The sequence below is a fragment of the Myxocyprinus asiaticus genome, chromosome 7 (genome assembly GCF_019703515.2).
Source record: "Myxocyprinus asiaticus isolate MX2 ecotype Aquarium Trade chromosome 7, UBuf_Myxa_2, whole genome shotgun sequence".
NCBI classification, from domain to species: domain Eukaryota; kingdom Metazoa; phylum Chordata; class Actinopteri; order Cypriniformes; family Catostomidae; genus Myxocyprinus; species Myxocyprinus asiaticus.
This window is the reverse complement of record NC_059350.1, coordinates 32,955,147-32,977,476: the sequence shown is the minus strand read 5'-3', so window position 1 is coordinate 32,977,476 and position 22,330 is coordinate 32,955,147. Positions and strand designations below refer to the sequence as shown.

The following is a 22,330-nucleotide window of genomic DNA, read 5'->3' as shown; positions in this document are numbered from 1 at the left end:
GATTTTTACTTGCCCTCCCAAAGTTTTCACTAGCCTAACAACAACAACAGCACAAAATACATATTTTTATTTCTACTGATATATTTTATGTAAAATAAAAAAATAAAATAAAATAAAAACTAATACTAGGTTATACTTGTAAATACTAGGTTTTTGAGTTGCAATATAGTAATATCCAGCTATAAATGTAACTCCATGTTTTACTCATAAACACACAGTGTTGGGTAGTAACATATTACATATAATTTGGATTATGTAATCAGATTACAAAAATCAATTTTGTAAGGGGGATGAGGGTTGTGGAATTGCAAACATCAGCCAGGTGGCGTTAATCCACAGTAAGTCCAAACCGACTGCATTAGTGTGATAAAGTTACAACCCCAATTCCAAGTTGGGACAGTATGAAAAATGCAAATAAAAACACAAAGGAGTGATTTGTAAATTATATTCAGCCTTTGCTATATTGAAAGCACTACAAGTACACATTATATGATGTTTTACCTTTCACCTTTCAATTTCATTGTTTTTTTTTTTAAAAGTACAGTAATTTCAAAAAAGTTGAGACAGGGGCAATTAAAGACAAATAACAATTTGACAAGTTGAAATAACAAGGCGATGTGAAACAGGAGATGTTAAACAGGTGAGGCAATTGTGTCATAACACTGTATACTGTATATGGAGCCTCCAAAAACAGCCTAGTCCTTCAAGAGCAAGGATCATTCAAGACTTGTCAATTTGCCAAGAGATGCTAAAGCAAATAATCCAGCACTTTGAGAACAATGTTCCCCAAAGACAAACTGGAAGGATTTGGGGCATTTCACCCTCTACAGTGCACAATAAAGTTAAAAGATTCAAGGAATCTGGCCAAATCTCTGTGCGTAAAAGGCAAGACGAAAACCATTTCTGAATGCGCGTGATCTCTGATCCCTCAGACATCACTGACTTAAAAAAATGGCATTCATCTGTAATAAATATCATGAACATGGGCTTGGGATAACTTTAGTTATCCACTGCATCCACAGATGCAAGTTAAGACTTTACTATGCAAATCAAAATGGTGACTCTCCCTCGATTCTTATATTTAATTCTTTCCATTCCAGTTCTCATACCGTTAAAGTTATTTGCAAAATTAGAGTCTACAATTATTCCTTTTATATGGGATTATAAAGCTGTCAGAATATCTAAAAAACATCTGTGTAAGTCAAAAGCAAAAGTAGGATTTAGTCTTCCCTACTTCAGAGGTTACTATTGGGCCGCTAATCTACGGTCCCTTTCCTGGTGGAGACAAACTTCAGAAAATAAAGGGGAGATAACATAATGGGTTTGGTTAGAAAGAACCTCATGTAGGAGGACATATTTAGAAGCATTGCTGAATAGTCCGGTAAAAATCGATTCAAGGTTTTATAATGGGGACATAATAATAAATAATTCCCTTAAAAAGAAGCAGATTAAATCATTTCTAAATCTTCCACACATATATTTGGACAGCCCAATTTGTAACAACCATGCCTTCATCCCTGGCTTACAAGACAAGGTTTTCTTTCAATTGAGGCAAAAGGATTTAATTTCCATAAGAGACTTGTATATTGATAATACATTTGGTTCATTTAATCATCTTAAATTAAAGTATGACCTTTTATCTACAGATTTTTTTCCGGTATTTACAAATTAGAGATTTTACTAGGAAACATTTCACAAGATTCGAAAACATGCCTATACATCAAACTCTTGAAACTCTAAGTAACGGCAGTCCAATGGAACATGGCGCGGTATCCTTCTTTTATGCTCTACTGCTAGACAGGGTGAACACAAACACTGATCTTATTAAGCGAGAATGGGAAAAGGAGCTTGCTATAGAATTGATTAATGATTCATGGGAAAATTATCTTAATAAAATTCACGAATGCTCTATTAATGCTAGGCACGCTGTGATTCAATTCAAAGTTATCCACAGGCTTCATTATTTGAGGACCAAGCTACACAGGATTTACCCAAATGTATCCTCTACATGTAATAAATGCAAGATTTCAGAAGGTATGTTGGCTCATGCTTTCTGGTCCTGTCAAAAAATGTGGCCATTCTTGAGGTGTATATTTGAATTTCTCTCAGAAGCATATAAAATTAATTTGGCACCTGAGCCAAAAATTGGCATTTTTGGGAACACAGCGAGCGATCTTGGCTAAAGAAGGCACTTTTACAGTGTCTTCAGTGCCCAAATGCTTAATAAGTGTTATTAGAACAAATGGTGATGTTTCACAGTGGAAAACATTCAACTGTCCCAACTTTTTGAGCATGTTGCAATCATCTGATTTGAAATGACTGTACATTAAAACAAACAAACAAACAATGAAATTCACAGGTTAAAACATCATATAATATGTAGTTGTAGTGCTTTCAATATAGCAAAGGGTGAATATAATTTACAAATCACAAATCGTTTTTGTTTTTATTAGCAATTTTCATACTGTCCCAACTTTTTCGGAATTGGGGTTGTAGTTTTAGTTTCGCAAATTGCCTTTGTACGCTGCTTTAAAAATGTTCATGAATGTGCTTTTGGTTTTTGGACAAATTATGAGACTTTTTTTTTAATGTTGATTTACAAATAAAACTGGTATGATCCATTACAACACATGGATGGTGTCTGTAATGCCAAAATTGCTAGAGTAAAAACATTTTAAGTGCCTTTTTTATTTAACTCAGAAACAGGCAAATAGCGAGAAATAACAAACACAAAAAATCATAAATTCTCATAATTTGATAAATTCAATGAATTTTCTTGAATGCATTTAAGCAACATTATGTCAAAATGATATCATATACTAATCAAATGCATGTGACAGCAAATAAACAAGAATTAGGTCAGAAGTAATCTGAAAGTAATCTAAAAGCATTCAAATTAATTACTGACTACAATTTTAGTCATGTAATTTGTAATCAGTACCAGATTACAATTCTACTTAGCACTGTAAACACACAAGTCACTCTTGCAATTTTAACAAAACCTCTATTATATTTTATCCTGGTGACAAGCTGAAATTAGCAGATTTTTCAACAACAAAATTCAATACAGGAGTGAAAACCAAGTTTTCAAGACACAAAAAAACACAACGACTTGATAAACAAATGTAAGACAAAGTGACAATGCAGCACTGGCCCAATTAGGCAAGTGAAAGTTCCTTCTACTGGCCCAGAACTCTCTCACATATGTTTATTGTTGAGCCCTGCATCTCTCCCTTCTCTCAGATTTTCAAAATTCCGAACAATCATATCATCATACTAACGCATCGCCCTCACAACTGTATTAAAATTGTGGCACAATCTTGTGTCAAATCATTCATAACACAAAAACATATTGAAAAACTTTGGAGTGCCACTACAGTGGATTGGTAAGTGGAAGGAAATTGTGCTCTGGAGCGATTTCAAAATGGCAAATGGAAAACCTGGAGTGGAGTTGGAGTGGAGTGATACCAAATGCATTGATTAGGGAGGGGAAATTGCTGCCGCTCCAATCTGCTCTCATCCTCTGGTTTGGGTGGAGAGGAATGTCAAACCTCCCATGTGGACTGTAATATCAGTACGGAGCTCAGCATAGATTGTTTATTTTGGACAGCTGTGAATGTTGGACATTTTGTCCCATCATATCCTGCCAGTATGACTTGACTGGGAAAAATTTTTTCCCATGGCTTCAGCGCTGATGTAGCGTTTGGGCAGGCAGGGTTTGAGAATGAGCACACACATGCGCGCACACAAACATTCACACAGATGTCTGATCCATTTGAACCTCAGTGTAATCAGTGTCAGCAAGTTGGAGGGCTATTCTGTTGTCGTTCCAGATTCTTCTGCAGTTTCTCTTATCATTTACTTTTCTTTCCTTCCCTCTTCAATAAACAAACACACACATACATATACAAATACACATTTTCAGGGCATATTATTCTTCTTGTGTCATGGGAAAGCTGATTGGTCAGAATTAACCAGTAGGGGTCAAATGATAATTGAACTCGTTTCTTTTGTACTTTTGCTCATATCAGATCCAGGGAACCTGTTTTGTGTGTGTGTGTGTAACTATTTGTACCTAGAAGTTTGCTACATTTGATAAAAGCAAAGAAATCCATACATAGGACAAATTTATATTTGTCTACAAAACATAATTTAAGAATAAGCCTTTAAATCAAAAGGTCTTAAAAATGATAAGAAATACACATTCAGTCAGGTCCAAATTGTCCAAACTTTTATATGTATTTTATACTGTGTATGAATATTATACATGTGTCCATGTGGGTGCCTGTTTGTGTGTATGTTGGCTTTACCTCTGTTGAGTGTGGCTGTGCTGTTCAGATCAGCCGTGATGAAAGATGATTCTGACTGCTTTCTGACGGTATCATTCCACATCCTACGAATACGACTCTGAGAAAGTGGAAGACTGACTGTTTTAGTTTTCTGATTGAGAGGAAAACATTTTCCAAAGAAAGCAAACAATAAAATAGAGTCCTATGAAGCACTAATAGTATAGTCTTCTACAATGCAGTAGAATGTAGAAGGCATGCTGCTCATAGGCCTGCAAGCATATTTAGTATATGTGTAGCTGACATTACAATTCAAGCAGTGACAACGGTATCCTGTAGTGTGACACTATACATAATCCAAAACTACTTTAAACAACATCTGTCCAATTCTTGTAAAATTACTATGCATGTTGTTTTTATGACCTCATTTATACTACTTGAAATATTTACACTTTTAAAAATGAACTGCAGATCTATTTAAGTGAATTGCAAAAAAAAATTCAAATGGTGAAAAACGTATAATATACACTTTAGCTTTTGTATATACAGTATATAGCCTAATATTGTAAAATATATTATATACAGTGCATCCGGAAAGTATTCACAGCGCTTCACTTTTTCCACGTTTTGTTATGTTACAGCCTTATTCCAAAATGGATTAAATTCATTATTTTCCTCAAAATACTACAAACAATACCCCATAATGACAACGTGAAAGAAGTTTGTTTGAAATCTTTGCAAATTTATTAAAAATAAAAAACGAAAAAAAAAAAAAAACACATGTACATAAGTATTCACAGCCTTTGCCGTGACACTCAAAATTGAGCTCAGGTGCATCCTGTTTCCACTGATCATCCTTGAGATGTTTCTACAACTTGATTGGAGTCCACCTGTGGTAAATTCAGTTGATTGGACATGATTTGGAAAGGCACACACCTGTCTATATAAGGTCCAACAGTTAACAGTGCATGTCAGAGCACAAACCAAGCCATGAAGCCCAAGGAATTGTCTGTAGACCGCCGAGACAGGATTGTATCGAGGCACAGATCTGGGGAAGGGTACAGAAAAATTTCTGCAGCATTGAAGGTCCCAATGAGCACAGTGGCCTCCATCATCCGTAAATGGAAGAAGTTTGGAACCACCAGGACTTTTCCTAGAGCTGGCCGCCCGGCCAAACTGAGCGATCGGGGGAGAAGGGCCTTAGTCAGGGAGGTGACTAAGAACCTGATGGTCACTCGGACAGAGCTCCAGCTTTCTTTGTGGAGAGAGGAGAACCTTCCAGAAGAACAACCATCTCTGCAGCACTCCATCAATCAGGCCTATATGGTAGAGTGGCCAGACGGAAGCCACTCCTCAGTAAAAGGCACATGACAGCCTGCCTGGAGTTTGCCAAAAGGCACCTGAAGGACTCTCAGACCATGAGAAACAAAATTCTCTGGTCTGATGAAACAAAGATTGAACACTTTGGCCTGAATGGCAAGCATCATGTCAGGAGGAAACCAGGCACCGCTCATCACCTGGCCAATACAATCCCTACAGTGAAGCATGGTGGTGGCAGCATCATGCTGTGGGGATGTTTTTTAGTGGCAGGAACTGGGAGACTAGTCAGGATCAAGGGAAAGATGAATGCAGCAATGTACAGAGACATCCTTGATGAAAACCTGCTCCAGAGCATTCTGGACCTCAGACTGGGGCGAAGGTTCATCTTCCAACAGGACAACGACCCTAAGCACACAGCCAAGATAACAAAGGAGTGGCTACGGGACAACTCTGTGAATGTCCTTGAGTGGCCCAGCCAGAGCCCAGACCTGAACCCGATTGAACATCTCTGGAGAGATCTGAAAATGGCTGTGCACCGACGCTCCCCATCCAACCTGATGGAGCTTGAGAGGTCCTGCAAAGAAGAATGGGAGAAACTGCCCAAAAATAGGTGTGCCAAGCTTGTAGCATCATACTCAAAAAGACTTGAGGCTGTAATTGGTGCCAAAGGTGCTTCAACAAAGTACTGAGCAAAGGCTGTGAATACTTATGTACATGTTCTTATTTTTATTTGTTTTTATTTAATAAATTTGCAAAGATTTCAAACAAATTTCTTTCACGTTGTCATTATGGGGTATTGTTTGTAGAATTGAGGAAAATAATTAATCCATTTTGGAATAAGGCTGTAACCTAACAAAATGTGGAAAAAGTGAAGCGCTATGAATACTTTCTGGATGCACTGTATACACACAACAGTGTATATATACAATTTTTTTTTTATTTTTTTTTTTTTACCTAAAATCTTTCTGAAATGTTGTCCATGTTATTTGTCAATTACCCATATCTAGAAATGCATATCTTTAGCTTGATTATTGTTTTATAGCACCAAAAATCAATACAAAACATCACTTATTATAAATGTGAGGGAATAGTGTTTACTTTAAATTTTGGCGTCAATTCCACTTAATTTAACTGAATTTAGTACAGGCCATGTCTTTATTGGCATAAATCTGAATCGACCCTGGGTGTGTGTGTTACCTGTGAATTGGTGGAATAGCGTCCAGGTGTGCGGGCTGTGCTAGTCTTAGTTGAAGTGGAGATAGTTGATTCCACACTCTTTCCACTGCAGCAGTGTGTGCGAAGACACCGGCCATATTCCTTACGCACCTACACAAACACACAGAGTTTGGTAAACCAAGGTGATTTGTTTTCAGGGGAAAAGTGATCATATATGCAAAAGTTTGTGAATGTGTTTATGCTTGTTTTATACACTGGCGGCCAAAAGTTTGGAACAATGTACAGATTTTGCTCTTATGGAAAGAAATTGGTACTTTTATTCACCAAAGTGGCATTCAACTGATCACAATGTAAAGTCAGGACATTACTAATGTGAAAAATGACTATTACAATTTGAAAATAATGTTCAGAACTTCTTAAACTACTTCAAAGAGTTCTCATTAAAAAATCCTCCACGTGCAGCAATGACAGCTTTGCAGATCCTTGGCATTCTTTGTTTGTCCAGATACTCAGGTGACATTTCACCCCACGCTTCCTGTAGCACTTGCCATAGATGTGAATGTCTTGTCGGGCACTTCTCACGCACCTTACAGTCTAACTGATCCCACAAAAGCTCATTGGGGTTAAGATCCATTACACTCTTTTCCAATTATCTGTTGTCCAATGTCTGTGTTTCTTTGCCCACTCTAACCTTTTCTTTTTCTTTTTCTGTTTCAAAAGTGGCTTTTTCTTTGCAATTCTTCCTATAAGGCCTGCACTCCTGAGTCTTCTCTTTACTGTTGTACATGAAAATGGCGTTGAGCGTGTAGAATTCAATGAAGCTGTCAGCTGAGGACATTTGAGGTGTCTATTTCTCAAACTAGAGACTCTGATGTACTTATCCTCTTGTTTAGTTGTACATCTGATCTTCCACATCTCTTTCTGTCCTTGTTAGAGCCAGTTGTCCTTTGTCTTTGAAGACTGTAGTGTACACTTTGTATGAAATCTTCAGTTTTTTGGCAATTTCAAGCATTGTATAGCCTTCATTACTCAAAACAATGATTGACTGATGAGTTTCTAGAGAAAGTTTTCTTCTTTGCCCTAATTTTTGACCTAATATTGACCTTAAGACATGCCAGTCTATTGCACACTGTGGCAACTCAAAAACAAACGCAAAGACAATGTTAAGCTTCATTTAACGAACCAAATAGCTTTCAATTGTGTTTGATATAATGCCAAGTGATTTTCTAGTACCAAATTAGCAATTGAGCATGATTACTCAAGGATAAGGTGTTGGAGTGATGACTGCTGGAAATGGGGCCTGTATAGATTTGATCAAAAATGACTTTTTTCAAATAGTAATGGTGCTGTTTTTTACATCAGTCATACATTACATATATTTTACATGTCCTGACTATACTTTGTGATCAGTTGAATGCCACTTTGGTGAATTAAAGTACCAATTTCCATCCGAAACAGCAAAATCTGTACATTATTCCAAACATTTGGCCACCAGTGTATATACTTTGTCAGTTCATGCAGGCCAGAGTGTATCTGCATGAGTGCATGAGTGTGTAATGAGTGTGTTTTTGTGTGAACAGCAAAGAAAACTTCATTGTGGAAGACAGAAACCTAATTAAACTCTCATATAATTTCTATGACTTCAGTCGTTAGCATGCTGGACGACCTTTAAACAATGCTTTAAACAACACAACCTTTCCCCTTCCACCCTCAGTGCATTTTCAAGCAACAGAGACCAAAAGTTGTATTGCTCCATCCAAAAACCTAGACATAATAACAGTAATGACCAAATATCAGTGCAAAACTCCCAGTTGTATCAGCAATAATACAGCTGTAATTGCTTTTTAATGTTGTTAACATGGACATTTTGTTATTGTTTGCGCAGCTGTTGAAAGAATGCTCTCTAAGATCAGCCAAATAAAATCCAATGGTTTTATTCCTCCGTCTCTATGGATGACTGCACACCCAACTCCTCTTTAAAGACCTCAACCAAACAGGACTTACAGATTAAGATTTAAATCACTGCTGTCTCCACAAAGCACAAATAGGCCAAGATCAATCTCTTGTTGTGTAACAAAAACAGTATTTTGTGGGCTTTTGAGGGAATACATAATGCATTAAGATCCATTAGGTGGATAGTCCAATATTCAAGTTAAAAATAGATGAAATCATTCACTTTGTGCTTAGAGGTTGCCTGCATGCACTTATATTTAATGTAAAAGTAAAATGATGAATTCGCATCTCAGTTTTAAAGGGACAGTTCACCCAAAAATGAAAATTCTCTCATCATTTACTCACCTTCATGCCATCCCAAATGTGAAAGACTTTCTTTCTTCTGCTAATCACAAACAAAGATTTTCAGAAGAATATCTCAGCTCTTTAGGTCCATACAATGCAAGTGAATGGGGGCCAGAAATTTGAAGGTCCAAAAAGCACATAAAGGCAGCATAACAGAAACCCATAAGACTCCAGAGGTTAAATCCATATCTTCAGAAGTGATATGACAGGTGTGGATGAGAAGCAGATCAATATTTAAGTCCATTTTACAAAAAATTATCCTCCCTGCCCAGTAGGTGGTGATATGCACAAAGAATGTGAATTGCCAAAAACTAAAAAAGTGTGTGTATGTGAAAGTGAATTTGTAGTAAAACATGACTTAAATATAGATCTGTTTCTCACCGACACCTATTATATTACTTCACAAGATATGGATTTAACCACTGGAGTCGTACAGATTACTTTTATGCTGCATTTATGTGCTTCTTGGATCTTCAAAAGTACTGGCCACCATTCACTTGCATTGTAAGGACCAACAGAGCTGAGATCATTTTTCTAGAAATCTTCGTTTGTGTTAAGCAAAAGAAAGAAAGTCATATATATCTGGGATGGCATGAGGGTGAGTAAATGAGAGAATTTTTATTTTTTGGGTGAACAATCCCTTTAAGGTTGGGCAAAAGAATACATAATCAAATTGCACAGTACAACCCAATAATTCTGTCCATCAGTACATGGCAATTTTCACACATACACATATTATTTTCCCCTAATCAATAACGGTTTGCTTCCACAGCTAAAATGTACTGGTTTAATGTGGATATGAGCACTTTCATGCTAAATGACTCTGGAAGCAATCCACTGGTCGGCAATCAGATAATTAAAAGGTTTAAAATCTATCATGAGTTAAATAAATCTGATGAGCTGAGGGTCTCTAATTGAGCATGCATGTGACAGAAGGGTTGATTAATGAGCTCGTTACTAATAAGAGGCCAGTAAACCCTCTGTAAAATGCCCAGGAAAGAGGTCAACTGAGCCTCAATGTGTATGTGCACATGATTGCGATACAGCAGCTGTTTGCATTATATACTGTAGCAGAGACAGGGTCTAACAATATTTATACTCCAGTGAATATTTCTCAGGGTGGGATTATTTTTTTAACATGATATTCTTCTCACCACAATTGTACAGAATGGTTGTCTGAGTTACCATGGACTTTGTCAGTTCAAACCAGTCTGGCCATTCTCTGTTGACCTCTTTTATCAACAAGGCATTTCCGTCCACAGAACGGCCGCTCACTGGATGTTTTTTGTTTTTGGCACCATTCGGAGTAAATTCTAGAGACTGTTGTGCATGAAAATCCCAGGAGATCAGCAGTTACAGAAATACTCAAACCAGCCCATCTTGCACCAACAATCATGCCATAGTCCAAATCACTGAGATCACATTTTTTCCCTATTCTGATGGTTGATGTGAACATTAACTGAAGCTCCTGACCTGTATCTGCATGATTTTATGCACTGCACTGCTGCCACATGATTGGCTGATTAGATAATCGCATGGATGGTTGTTGGTGCCAGACAGGCTGGTTTAAGTATCTCTGTAACTGCTGATCTCCTGGGATTTTCACACACAACAGTCTCTAGAATTTACTCAGAATGGTGCCAAAAACAAAAAACATCCAATGAGTGGCAGTTCTGTGGACATAAATGCCTTGTTGATGAGAGAGGTCAACAGAGAATGGCCAGACTGGTTTGAACTGACAAAGTCTACTGTAACTAGATAACCTCTCAGTACAATACTGTTTTGAGATGCGGGTTGATGCTGTTTTAACGGCACGAGGGGGACCTACACAATATTAGGCAGGTGATTTTAATGTTGTGGCTGATTGGTGTATATTGAGGCATTATATGGGGTACATATAACTATATCACACTATATGGTGTAAGTTGTCACATTGGAACCAGTCATTAAACAGCCTATTATATTACAACATTACAATGATGAAAACACTTATGAAACAGCTGTAATGTAAAAGGTAACAAAAAAGATATATATTAAACCATTGTTTTGGTCAACATATAATGTAACAAACAAATTGTATAAATGTATAATGTTTAAAACACATCTTGCCTTAATAAAAATGTGCCCTGACCAGACAATTATTAAAAATACCCATTGCCTTGGAAAACAGTTCATCCTTTCGGTTAAAATATACTTTCATTATAATGTTGACACCTGTCTGGATATATGCTAGTGTGGTTTCATTATTTTTTATTTGTTTACAGCTACTGCAAAATATGATATTAGCATTTTAGTTTGGAGGGTAGAGTTCCGAAAATTGTCTAATTTAAGAGTTTTGCAGTAGGTGTTTGAAACAAACATACAAAAATGCTAGAGTTAACAAGCATTTGTGTAATTGGACTTTTGACTCAAAACCTTGTAGTTACTGAGATATAACCTGTGTAACTAGCCCCGGTCTCCATTATATGTGTCTTTCTATGCGTGTGTGTGTGTGTGTGTGTGTGTGTCACCTTTTTCTGCAGGATGCAGTGAAATATGAAGATGAACATTCCCTGCAGCGAATTGAAGATGGTGAAGAGGTAGGCCATGATGACTGTACTCTCATTGATATACATCAGCCCAAACGCCCAGGTCAGACCAAGAAGACACAGCAGAGCTATGGCACCTATGACCCACGACCTGAGAGGGAGTGATTGAGGGAGAGACAGAGAGAAAAACAAATAAAATAAAATGGTGAATTACCATGTCAAAGTTTTGTAATTCTCTCTCTCACTCTCATACAACACACAGTTTTACTCATGACCCTTCCAGGGGGCCTGGCATTATGTGGGGGGCCCTTCATGGCTTTATGAGCCAGTGATATTCTGGTTAGATCTGCCTATCTATAGTCACTTTTACAAAGCAAAAGTGGCATAGAAGCCACATCTAACTGGCACATTGAAATGTTCTAAAATCTTTGATGTAGAATTGCTTTCCTCTCATTTATGTCACGGTCAAATGTTTGTGATTAGTTTAAAATTTAAATCTCCAGAGCTAACTTGCAGACTTGTAGCCCACCAGATTATATTTACTTCATAATACTTTATTTTACATTATATATTATTATAATTTTACATCTTATATATTTTACTCCCGTCTACTGAGATACATCAGCTTGGGAATTATCATTACTTGGATTTGAACATCAGATTTTCTGGTAAATCTGCATAATTTAAAAAAAAAAAAATGATGTACATTTCCGTTGAAGCAAAGAATTATGGGTTGTGAGTGCTAATTAAAGATACATCCTCTGAATTCCTGTGAAAGAAGGACGCATTCGATGGCTGCATCCGGAGTGTCCAACTCGCTTTTCTGAAACGAGACAGCCTCAGTGACGTATGTGGCCGATAAATGCGAGCTCCGGAGCACACAGCCTTCAAAACAAGACCGGTTTACAAACAAATGCTCCACCCTGGCACTTCCGGGTTCTTTTGGTAGCCCAGAAAAGAACTGGCTGTGTCTAGAAGGTAACCCCCAGCAGCCAAAGTCTCGTGAGAGTCTCATTCGCTGTTACTAAGTTTAGGGTTAGATTTAGTGGTAGGGTTAAGGTTAAATTAGGTTTAGAGGTAAGTGTAGGGTTTGTGTAGGACTCTAAATAAACACAAAAGACACAGTGACAGAGTGAACATTCAATGCGGCTCTCGCGAGACTTTAGGTAACTGGGGGGCTACCTTCTAGACACGACCAAAAGAACTGCTGTCTATGGGCACTTTGCGCAAATCGCGCTGAAACTACACAAAACGTTCTGTTTGTTGGGTTGAAACACCCCGTTTCCCACAGATTATTTGAGATTTGGGCTCCTCTGAATTTCCACCAGATCGTTGCATCAGGAAAAACACAAGATTTTACACAAATGATGATATTTCACAGATCACCGTCATTGTTATTGCGTCTGCTCTACAATTAACCCGTAGCTGCTGTTGGTGAATATAATTTTTTTCTCTGATCGCAAACGGCTGTTTTTAATTTCCAAAGTGCTTTCACTGTGACAGAAATGAGGTCAAATATGATCTAACGATGATCTTATATAATCAAGATCACCAGGATAAGTGAATAAAAATAATGTTCATACTGCTAAAATTATGTCTTTGCATTTATTTTGAATGCAGTAAATAATATTGTTCAATCGAAAACGGCTGTTATTAAGTTTTGATATGGAATATGATCATATTGAAGTAAAATATTATAATTTATTGTATGTGGGTTAATAATTTAAGCAGTTAAGACACATATTATATGTCTGATGGTAGTTTTCATTTCTAAGTACCCAAATTATTAGGCTTTAGAAGTGTGGTAAGTGTGCGAGGATGTGTATTCATCAACCTGTTACATGTCCGACATAATCACACAGGATCATTGAACCAAGTTTAAACTTGCTTTGCCAGTATTTATAAAAAAAAATTTTTTCACTGAAAACCATAGATATTCATTTATAATAACTTTTACTGTCTGTTTAACATTAACAGACATTATTACATTCTATAAAGCTTAAAAATTATTAAAACTGTAGCGCTGCCTATTCCCACCATTGAAATCTGCTGCTTGAAAGAACTGTGACAACAGGGTAATTTCATCTATAACTTTACACAGAAAAGGTTAGTAGGCGATTATTGCACATATTCAGCCTGCAACCCATTTATTCTGTGAACTGTGCTAATGTGACAGGCTAATGTTTGGCATTGAAACAAGATCATTAGAGAGAGCGAGAGAGAGAGAGAGAGAGAGAGAGAGAGAGAGAGAGAGAGAGAGAGAGAGAGAGACATACAAACAGACAGGGGAGAGACAGACAGTAAACACTTGAGAGGACGATAAATACAGAAAGACAGTAAATAAGTATTATTGTTTCCAACAGAGACAATAATAATCAATAAACAATGGCAAATCAAGATGGAAAGACTGACAGACAGACAGAAATATTGATTGTGAACCAACTTGGGACTGGTACAGACAGAGAACACACATTCATGAAGATTTATAATTACATTTTGATTTTAAAGAGCCACGTTGGAGAATTGACAAATCACTGCAATCAATTTAACATTAAGAGTCAAACAGCGGAGTAACTACATGGTTAAACAGTCCAATCAGAATGCAGGATTCAGAGAACTGGCACTCTGATTGGCTAGAGACCCTTACCAGTGACTATCCATAACAAGCCATGCTTCAACAGAATGCTGGAATATAAAACAGAAAAAAAAGGATGGAAAGGGAAAAACAAAGAAAAAAGACAGATGAGGCTGATGAATGATTTATAAGTATTTTAAATAAAACAAAATAACTCAAGAGATGGAAAACACAAACAAATACAATAAAAAAAATCTACTTATGATGATCATGATGGTGGTGAAATATGGTTGGATTTTCCCAGTCGACACAATTTTACATACTGTTCATTGGGTTGAATGTATACATAAAAAAATAAAATAAAAAAACATTGTTACGGAGGGTGGGGCTAAGTTCTCAGTGACCAATTAGCTTGCATGAGCAGAGCTGATCAATTCTGCACACTGCAGCTTTAGATCCTTGGATTTAATTTGTGCTGAGGCTGCATTTTCGACTGGGTAAGACTTTCTAACTATAACTTTAGACCAACATAAAAAATTATTAAATCAACAATCAGTCTTAAAATGTTTTCTGTTAATGATTTGGTGACAAAGAGAGAAATAGTACTAAGGAACTAGGGTTAGATAATGACTCTAGTACTTTGTAACTATATTGTGAAGACAATGTGTAAGACATAGTATGTATGTTTAGAAGAAAAGTTGCACTGTGGTTCTTCTGTTAGGTTTATAAGAATGCACAGTAGCTATAGACACCGATATCTGAAGCCACGCCACTGCACAATGAAATAATGTTTTAAAATGTGCTTATTGATCTATTTTTTTGTTTACTGTTTTCCTGTATGTTTGTTTTGATGTTGGCAGAAATGGCTTTAATACCTGACAATTCCTTAGAGGCGTTTAAATGGTGTTGGCAGAACTAGTACCTAATAAAGTATAATGACATTCATACATTTTTAAGTGTGGCTTAACCCTCATGTTCTCTTTGAGGTCTGAGAGACAAAAACAACAGAAACAACTTTACTACTGTATGTTGGATATCAGTCAAGCGCAGGATAAGGCTTCAAATATATTTGTCTACTTGGGTTTGAATAGGTCAGAAGGAAAATAAAAGGAAAAAATAAAAATAAAAAAAGAGCTCAATTTCAAACAAACACATCCAAGTACAAGACAACCTCAACAGAACATGAGGGGTACAGGTGTCCAAATAATTTCTGAATAGTCCACAATACATTTGGGGCAATACCTTTTCTGTAATACAATTTCGTAAACCTGGTAAAGTCTGCAGCAACCAAAGTTCACCTCAATGAATTTGTAATGTGCCTCAGTTACGTGAAGTCAACTCCTGCCAGCTCTGCATAACTTAACCCTTGTGTAGGCTACTTTTGATTATGTGAAAAACACAAAAACTACAGCAGAAATTCTGCATTTGGGTCACAGATTTCAACAGTGACTCCTCAGCTTGTGTTCTGTACATCAATAAGAATAATCAATTACTGAAATATGCAAACTAACCTAGTTTCAGCATTTACTGTCTAAGGCATACTACACACTGTGAATAGCACACTTTCTAAACCCCCACATTACTGGCTGTACTTCAGTACACCCTGATATGTTAGTCGCTCAAGCCCTAGCTCTCTCAAAGATGATGCTGACTTCATTTAAATACATAGCACAGGTAATATAATTTATGTGAAGTTCCCCTTCTGTCACTCATTCGATGAAGTGACACTAGGGGTCGCTCTTGAGAGCCACAAACACCTCAGATCTTTGAGAAAAGGCCAATGAGAATTGGCGAGTGGAATTTGCATGCCACTCCCCCCGGACATATGGGTATAAAAGGAGCTGGCTCACAACCACTCATTCAGATTTTTTCTTCGGAGCCGAGCGGTTGTACTATCAGTGAGCTGAATACTACTGCTGTTCCATTCACCTCTTAAGAAGTGTATGTTGTTGGATATATGGCGCATTTCCAGCGACTTTCTCTCCTTCTGCACGACGAATGCAGATTTCGCCCCTTGGCACTTTGACAGCGCTAAAAGAGTGTATATTCCTGCTAAAGAGTATATTTTCTCTATTAGAGCACACACATTGATGTTGAACGTCTTTTTAAAGATGCGTCTTTATAAAGATGCCTTTCCGTCTTTGTGTGATTCCTGGATGCGGTCGCTATCGCTCTGCTTCCGACGGCCACGGGTGCTGCCTCACGTGTCTAGGCAGCGATCACACTGAGGCAGCGTTCGTGGATGGTTCATGTTCTCATTGTGAGAATATGACCGTGGCAACGTTGCGGTCGCGGCTTTACTTCTTCTGGGGAAAAGCCACTCTAGCCGCCCCCCGTGCCTCGCCTTTTACCTCCAGGTACGAGGCCGACCCGGCTGGCACTGGAGGCGATTTGGGAGCTTCAATGGGCGTGGCTCCGTCGGGTAAATTCCTGCAGACCTCCCATTCCCCAGCACGCTCGTTTGCCCCTGGCGAGTTCCGAGAGGAGACCAGCTCGCCTCAGGGCCAGCTTAGTGTCCCTTTCGGAGCTCTGGAGCGGGATGAGTGCTCGATCACTGCATTGGAGAGCGTACTGGCGATGTCAGGCGTACCGGCGAGGACTCGACTGGGCTGCCATCTTCAAGTCGGCCCGCCCAGTCTGAGGCTGATGGCGAGATGACCGCCATGCTTGCCCGGGCCACCGCATGTGTCGGGTTGGAATGGAACCTTCCACCCTCCCCTGAGCCCTTGCGGCTAGATGATTGGTTCCTGGGTTCGGGGCGCCGCTCATAGCCACGCCCCCCTGGTCCCTTTCTTCCCGGAAGTGCACGACGAACTGACGAGGTCGTGGAGGGCACCTTTTTCTGCCCCAAACCGACCTCTCACTTCCCTCGATGGCGGGGCGGGTATACAGAGGTCCCTCAGGTGGATGAGGGTGCACCTGTGCACGCAAAGCGCAGCCATCTGATGGGATCGCCTGGCACTCCCTTCCAAGGCCTGTAGGACGACGTCGTCTCTGACGGCCAAAGCCTACAGCGCTGCTTCTCAAGCCGCCTCTGCCCTGCATGCCATGGCCCTCCTGCAAGTACACCAGGCAGTAAAGGAACTGCACGTGGGTAGTCCTGATCCCGATGTGATACAGGAGCTGTGCAACAGTAGCGTATATAAATCGCCAAGGCGGCTTACGCTCATGTCACATGTCGCAACTCGTCCGCCGTCTCCTCCTATGGAGTCAGCGGCGACTGAGGTCGCTGCGGGCCACTCACATCCCGGGCAACCTCAATGCCACAGCAGACGTGTTGGCACACAGTTCCCCCAGTGAGCCTACTTGCACAGACCCTGTGCAAGGTCAGGGAGGAGGAGGCCTCGCGACAGCCCCTCCCTGGCGAATTCCCATGAGGAAGGACCTTCTTTCTCAAGGATGGTGCACCATCTGGCACCCGCACCCAGACCTCTGGAACCTCCACGTCTGGCCTTGGATGGGACGCGGAAGACCTAAGTGGCCTACCACCAGCAGTGGTAGACACGATCACTCAGGCCAGAGCTCCCTCCATGAGGCAGTTTTATACCCTGAAGTGGCGTCGGTTCACGAATTGGTGTTCTTCCCAAGCTGAAGACCCTCAGAGATGCGCAGTCGGGTCAGTGCTTTCCTTCCTGCAGGAGAGGCTGGAGGAACAGCTGTCCCCCTCCACCTTGAAGGTGTATGTGGGCGCCATAGCGGCACACCACGATACAGTGGATGGTAAGTCCTTAGGGAAGCATGACCTGATCATCAGGTTCCTGAGAGGCGCCTGGAGGCTGTATCCTCCTTGGCCACGCCTGTTCCCCTCATGGGATCTCTCCGTGGTCCTCCTGCGCCTTTGTGGAGCCCCCCTTGAGCCCCTAGAGTCAGTCGAGTTGAAAGCCCTCTCCTTGAAGATGGCTCTCCTGATTGCGCTCACCTCCATCAAGCGGGTCGGGGACCTGCAAGCGTTCTCTGTCAGCGATACCTTCCTGGAGTTCGGTCCGGGTGACTCTCACGTAATCATGAGACCCCGGCCGGGCTATGTGCCCAAGGTTCCCACAACCCCCTTCAGGGATCAGGTGGTGAACCTGCAAGCGCTGCCCCAGGAGGAGGCAGACCCAGCCCTGTCGTTGCTGTGTCCGGTGCATACTTTGCACATCAACTTGGATCGCACGCAGAGCATTAGATGCTCTGAACAGCTCTTTGTCTGCTTTGACGGACAGCGGAAAGGGAACGCTGTCTCCAAACAGAGGCTTGCCCACTGGATCATGGATGCCATCACTATGGCATACCAGGCCCAGGCCATGCCCGCCCCTTTGGGAATACAACACACTGCACAAGGAGTCTGTCATCCTCGTGGGCACTGGCCCATGGCACCTCTCAAGCAGACATCTGCAGGGCAGCGGGCTGGGCGACACCCAATACCTTCATGAGATTTTACAATCTCCGGGTTGAGCCAGTTTCATCCCGTGTTCTGTCAGGTACGAACAGGTAAGTTTGGGAATACGGACAGCTGGCTGGGTGTATCGCTTGCGTATAGTGCCTTTCCCCTCCAAAGAGGCTAAAATGTGCGCTTCTTTTCCCATGCGAGTTCACAAACCCGTGAACCCTGGATGTCCTTCCTCCATAGCCCTGTGGCTCGCGAATTCAGCAGAGGAATTCACAACCGGAACCTCCCTGATGGAGGGAACGAGACGTTGTGTACCCCCTGCCACAACGCTGTACTACCCGCTGAAATGGCCGGGACCCTGTCTTGGCTCCTCAGCACAAAACCTGAATGAGTGGTTGCGACCCGTATGTCCGGGGGAGTGGCATGCAAATTCCACTCGCCAATTCTCATTGGCCTTTTCTCAAAGATTTGAGGTGTTCGGGGCTCTCAAGAGCGACCCCTAGTGTCACTACATTGACACAACGTCTCATTCCCTCCATCAGGGAACGGAGGTTATGACAGTAACCGAGACATGTTTTTTTTCAAATTTAATTATTACTGGTTTGGTCCCATGAGAAATTAAGCATCAAGGACAAAGTGAAAGACAAAACACAATGCTTAAAAATAGTCTAACTTCAGACAGGCGCTAGAACTTTCTTCTCATTTAATCACCTCTAAGGAACAATTATGAGCTTAGTGACAAAGACAGCAGCAGTGTGATCCATGAAAAACAATAAAACACACACAAACAAGAAATACAGAATAGATTCCTCACTTGATGTTGTCCAGGCAACCAGAGTCAGGTTTTAGAATCGCCGTATGGTGAAACATCTTATAGAGTGCAATACCCAGGAAAATAACATTCAGCTGCAACACAAAATAGCATAAATTATAAAATACATGCAGTAAGTATTGAACTGGGTTGCCACACCTTTTAACCAATTAATTTACAGTCATTTGTGATTACTGGGGAAAGATTTTTTTTTTCTTTGTAATTATCATCATTTTATAGAGATTACTGAAGTGTATTTTAATTCCTACAACAGTTAGTTCCGATCCTCTAATCTGAATGGACGAGCGGCGTTCCTGATATTATGCGGCCTTCAAGTGGAGTCGGAAATATCGTAATTACGAGTTCCGAGCACACAAATGACCAAGTGAAGTCCTTTTTTCAAGTGCAAAACTCAGTTGGGTTGAGTTGTAATGTTAGAAGAGGCATGTCGTCATGAAAGATCGTGGAAAGCAATCATTTTGTAAAAATATTTCAATTTCAGTGTTTTATTTCAATAATATTAATTTGTTATATATGAAATATCTGAAATGAGAAGAATGTAAATCCCTATGTCTTTTTTAATGCAAATTAAAAAAACACCATGCCTTGATAAATATGTAGGTCATGTTAAAGTCATGCAGGTGTATTCAGTTATGCAGATTCACCGGCACAATAGAAAAAATAGTTTTACCGTTGTTTATTCTGTATGTGTATTAGTTTGGCTTCTTCAATATTTTGTTTCTGACTTGAATGCGTGACATGTCGTAATAACATCCAACTCAGTGCACTGCAAATTGAAAACCCGGAGTGGAGCTGGAGCAGATTGATTACAGGACGTTTTGAGTGCAGCTGGAAAAATTGTCTGTGTGTTTGTTTGTGACACGCAGTTTGAAGCATTGGAAAATATATAAAATATACAGTTCTGCACAAAAGTCTTAGGCACATAAGATGTTTCTCAAAAACATTTATCTTAAGATGGTTATTTGTATTTTCAGCTTTAGTGTGTCAATAGGAAATATACATTTTAGACCCTCAAACATTCCATTTGCAAACAGAATAGAAGAACAGGGAGCACTGCAACAGATGGCATGACCCCCACAGAGCCCCCCACTGAACATCGAGTCAGTCTGGGATTACATGAAGAGATGGAAACAATTGAGACAGCCTAAACAGATAGAAGAACTGTGGCAAATTCCCCAAGAAGCCAAGAAAATCTGTGTGCAGGTGTACCTAGAAGAATTGGCGATGTTTTGAAGGCAAAGGTGGTCACACCAAATATTGTTTTTTTAAAAAAATTTTTTTTTAATGTTTACTGGACTTAGTATGACATTAATTGATAAATACAAATTATTTATTCCATTATGTTTGAAGACATTCTCACTATGCAACATCTTTCACAAGTGCCTAAAACTTTTGCACAGCACTGTACACAGCAGGGGTCGGCAACCTATGGCACACGTGCCAGCATTGGCACATGGAGAGGTAATTCCTATTGGCTCGCCAGCAACGGAGAGAGAGAAGTAGACTATTTTATTTATATAAATTCTGCACCTGCATTCCAATCTACATCTTGATGTAATCCTTCCTCATAATCATGCAGCATGTTTTCATGAGCAGAATGGGAAGCTAAACAAAAAGTTAAAATGTGACGAGACTGCAGTATACCCAAAAGACTCGTGCAGCGTGTTTAAGCCATTCAGCATCACGAGCCAGCAGCGCATCACTTTCGGTTAATCACGTGAGTAAACGCGCCCGCTTTGCTTCGGTCAGGCTGCACAGATGACAGCCTACATTCCATGTTTCATTAGTTTCTTTTTGCTTTCAGAACAACTGATCATGTAATAAGGAAAATACCACAATTAATCCTTTAGATTTCCAACCCAGCATACAGGTACCCCCTCCTTAAACCATAGTCACACTCAAAATTACATTAAACGATTAAAAGAGAAAACATAAACCCACATCGTTGGGTTCAAAAATCTTTTCAAATCTATTCAAAATATAAATGAAACCAGGAAATAAAGATTTAGGATTTTGCAGGTGCGATTCATTGAAAAGGGCTAAATAGTTGATCAGCTTGAGATTTGCAAATGGCTTGCACATGCAGCGTGAATCTCGTCACACTTTAATAGTGGTCAGTCTCCCATTCAACTGATGAAAACACACTGTGTGACATGAGGAAGGATTACAAAAAGATGTAGATTGGAATGTAGGTATGAAAAACTTAATAAAAATAAAATAGTCTGCTCCTCTCTCGATGTTGTTTGTGTGCTAGTGATTACATGACTAAAATTACATAATATAAGAAATATTTAAGATTCCATACAATTTCGTGATCAGTAATCAAATAAGCAAATTTGTGACATTAAACTATGTTAACTAATTTTGTACAAAAGGACAGGTTTTCTTTCATTAAAGCACTTTCACAAGATGCTCTGTGAAAATCACATACAGGATCATGATTATATCATAATCATCGGGTTTTGCACAAAACTGTCACTCAAACTGTTATGCTGATAATATAATTTGTAATGAAAAATAAATGATTAAATTAGAAAAATGCACAGCCATTGACCAGGAAAATAAAAAATGGCACTCCATTTCAAAAAGGTTGCCAACCCCTGGTTTACAGTATATGAACTAACTGGCCAAATTTTGTCTTAAACATAAGTAACTCGATATGAACTTCTTGTTTATAGAACTGTTCTATAAAAGTAATATCACACTCACAATCATGCTGCTGTTCTGAATATCAGCACGGCTGTGATTACCTGCAACCTCATGATCTATGGCTCAATCACAGCCATGCTGATATTGTATTCAAAGCCACAGCATCCTTGCTTGTGTGAAATCGCTGAATTGTATATCAGATATACATTTTTGGAATTAATAGAATTAAAAGATGACAACAAGGCAGAAACAGTGCTGTGATTTAAATATGGCTCAATGAAAGTTTCAGCTTTT

The 22,330-nt window shown here is 39.5% G+C and overlaps 1 protein-coding gene across 1 annotated transcript in view; it reads right to left on the bottom strand.

The window, feature by feature from the left end:
- The window catches only part of adgrl3.1 (adhesion G protein-coupled receptor L3.1), a 190,646-nt gene that overhangs the window by 5,668 nt on the left and 162,648 nt on the right, over nucleotides 1–22,330 (bottom strand). Inside the window, exons 18-21 of the mRNA XM_051702396.1 lie at nucleotides 19,370–19,461; nucleotides 11,591–11,759; nucleotides 6,804–6,932; nucleotides 4,311–4,407 (exon numbers count right to left, since the gene is read on the bottom strand). Of these exons, the coding sequence (XP_051558356.1) occupies nucleotides 4,311–4,407; nucleotides 6,804–6,932; nucleotides 11,591–11,759; nucleotides 19,370–19,461 (487 nt within the window). The remainder of the gene's footprint in view (nucleotides 1–4,310; nucleotides 4,408–6,803; nucleotides 6,933–11,590; nucleotides 11,760–19,369; nucleotides 19,462–22,330) is intronic.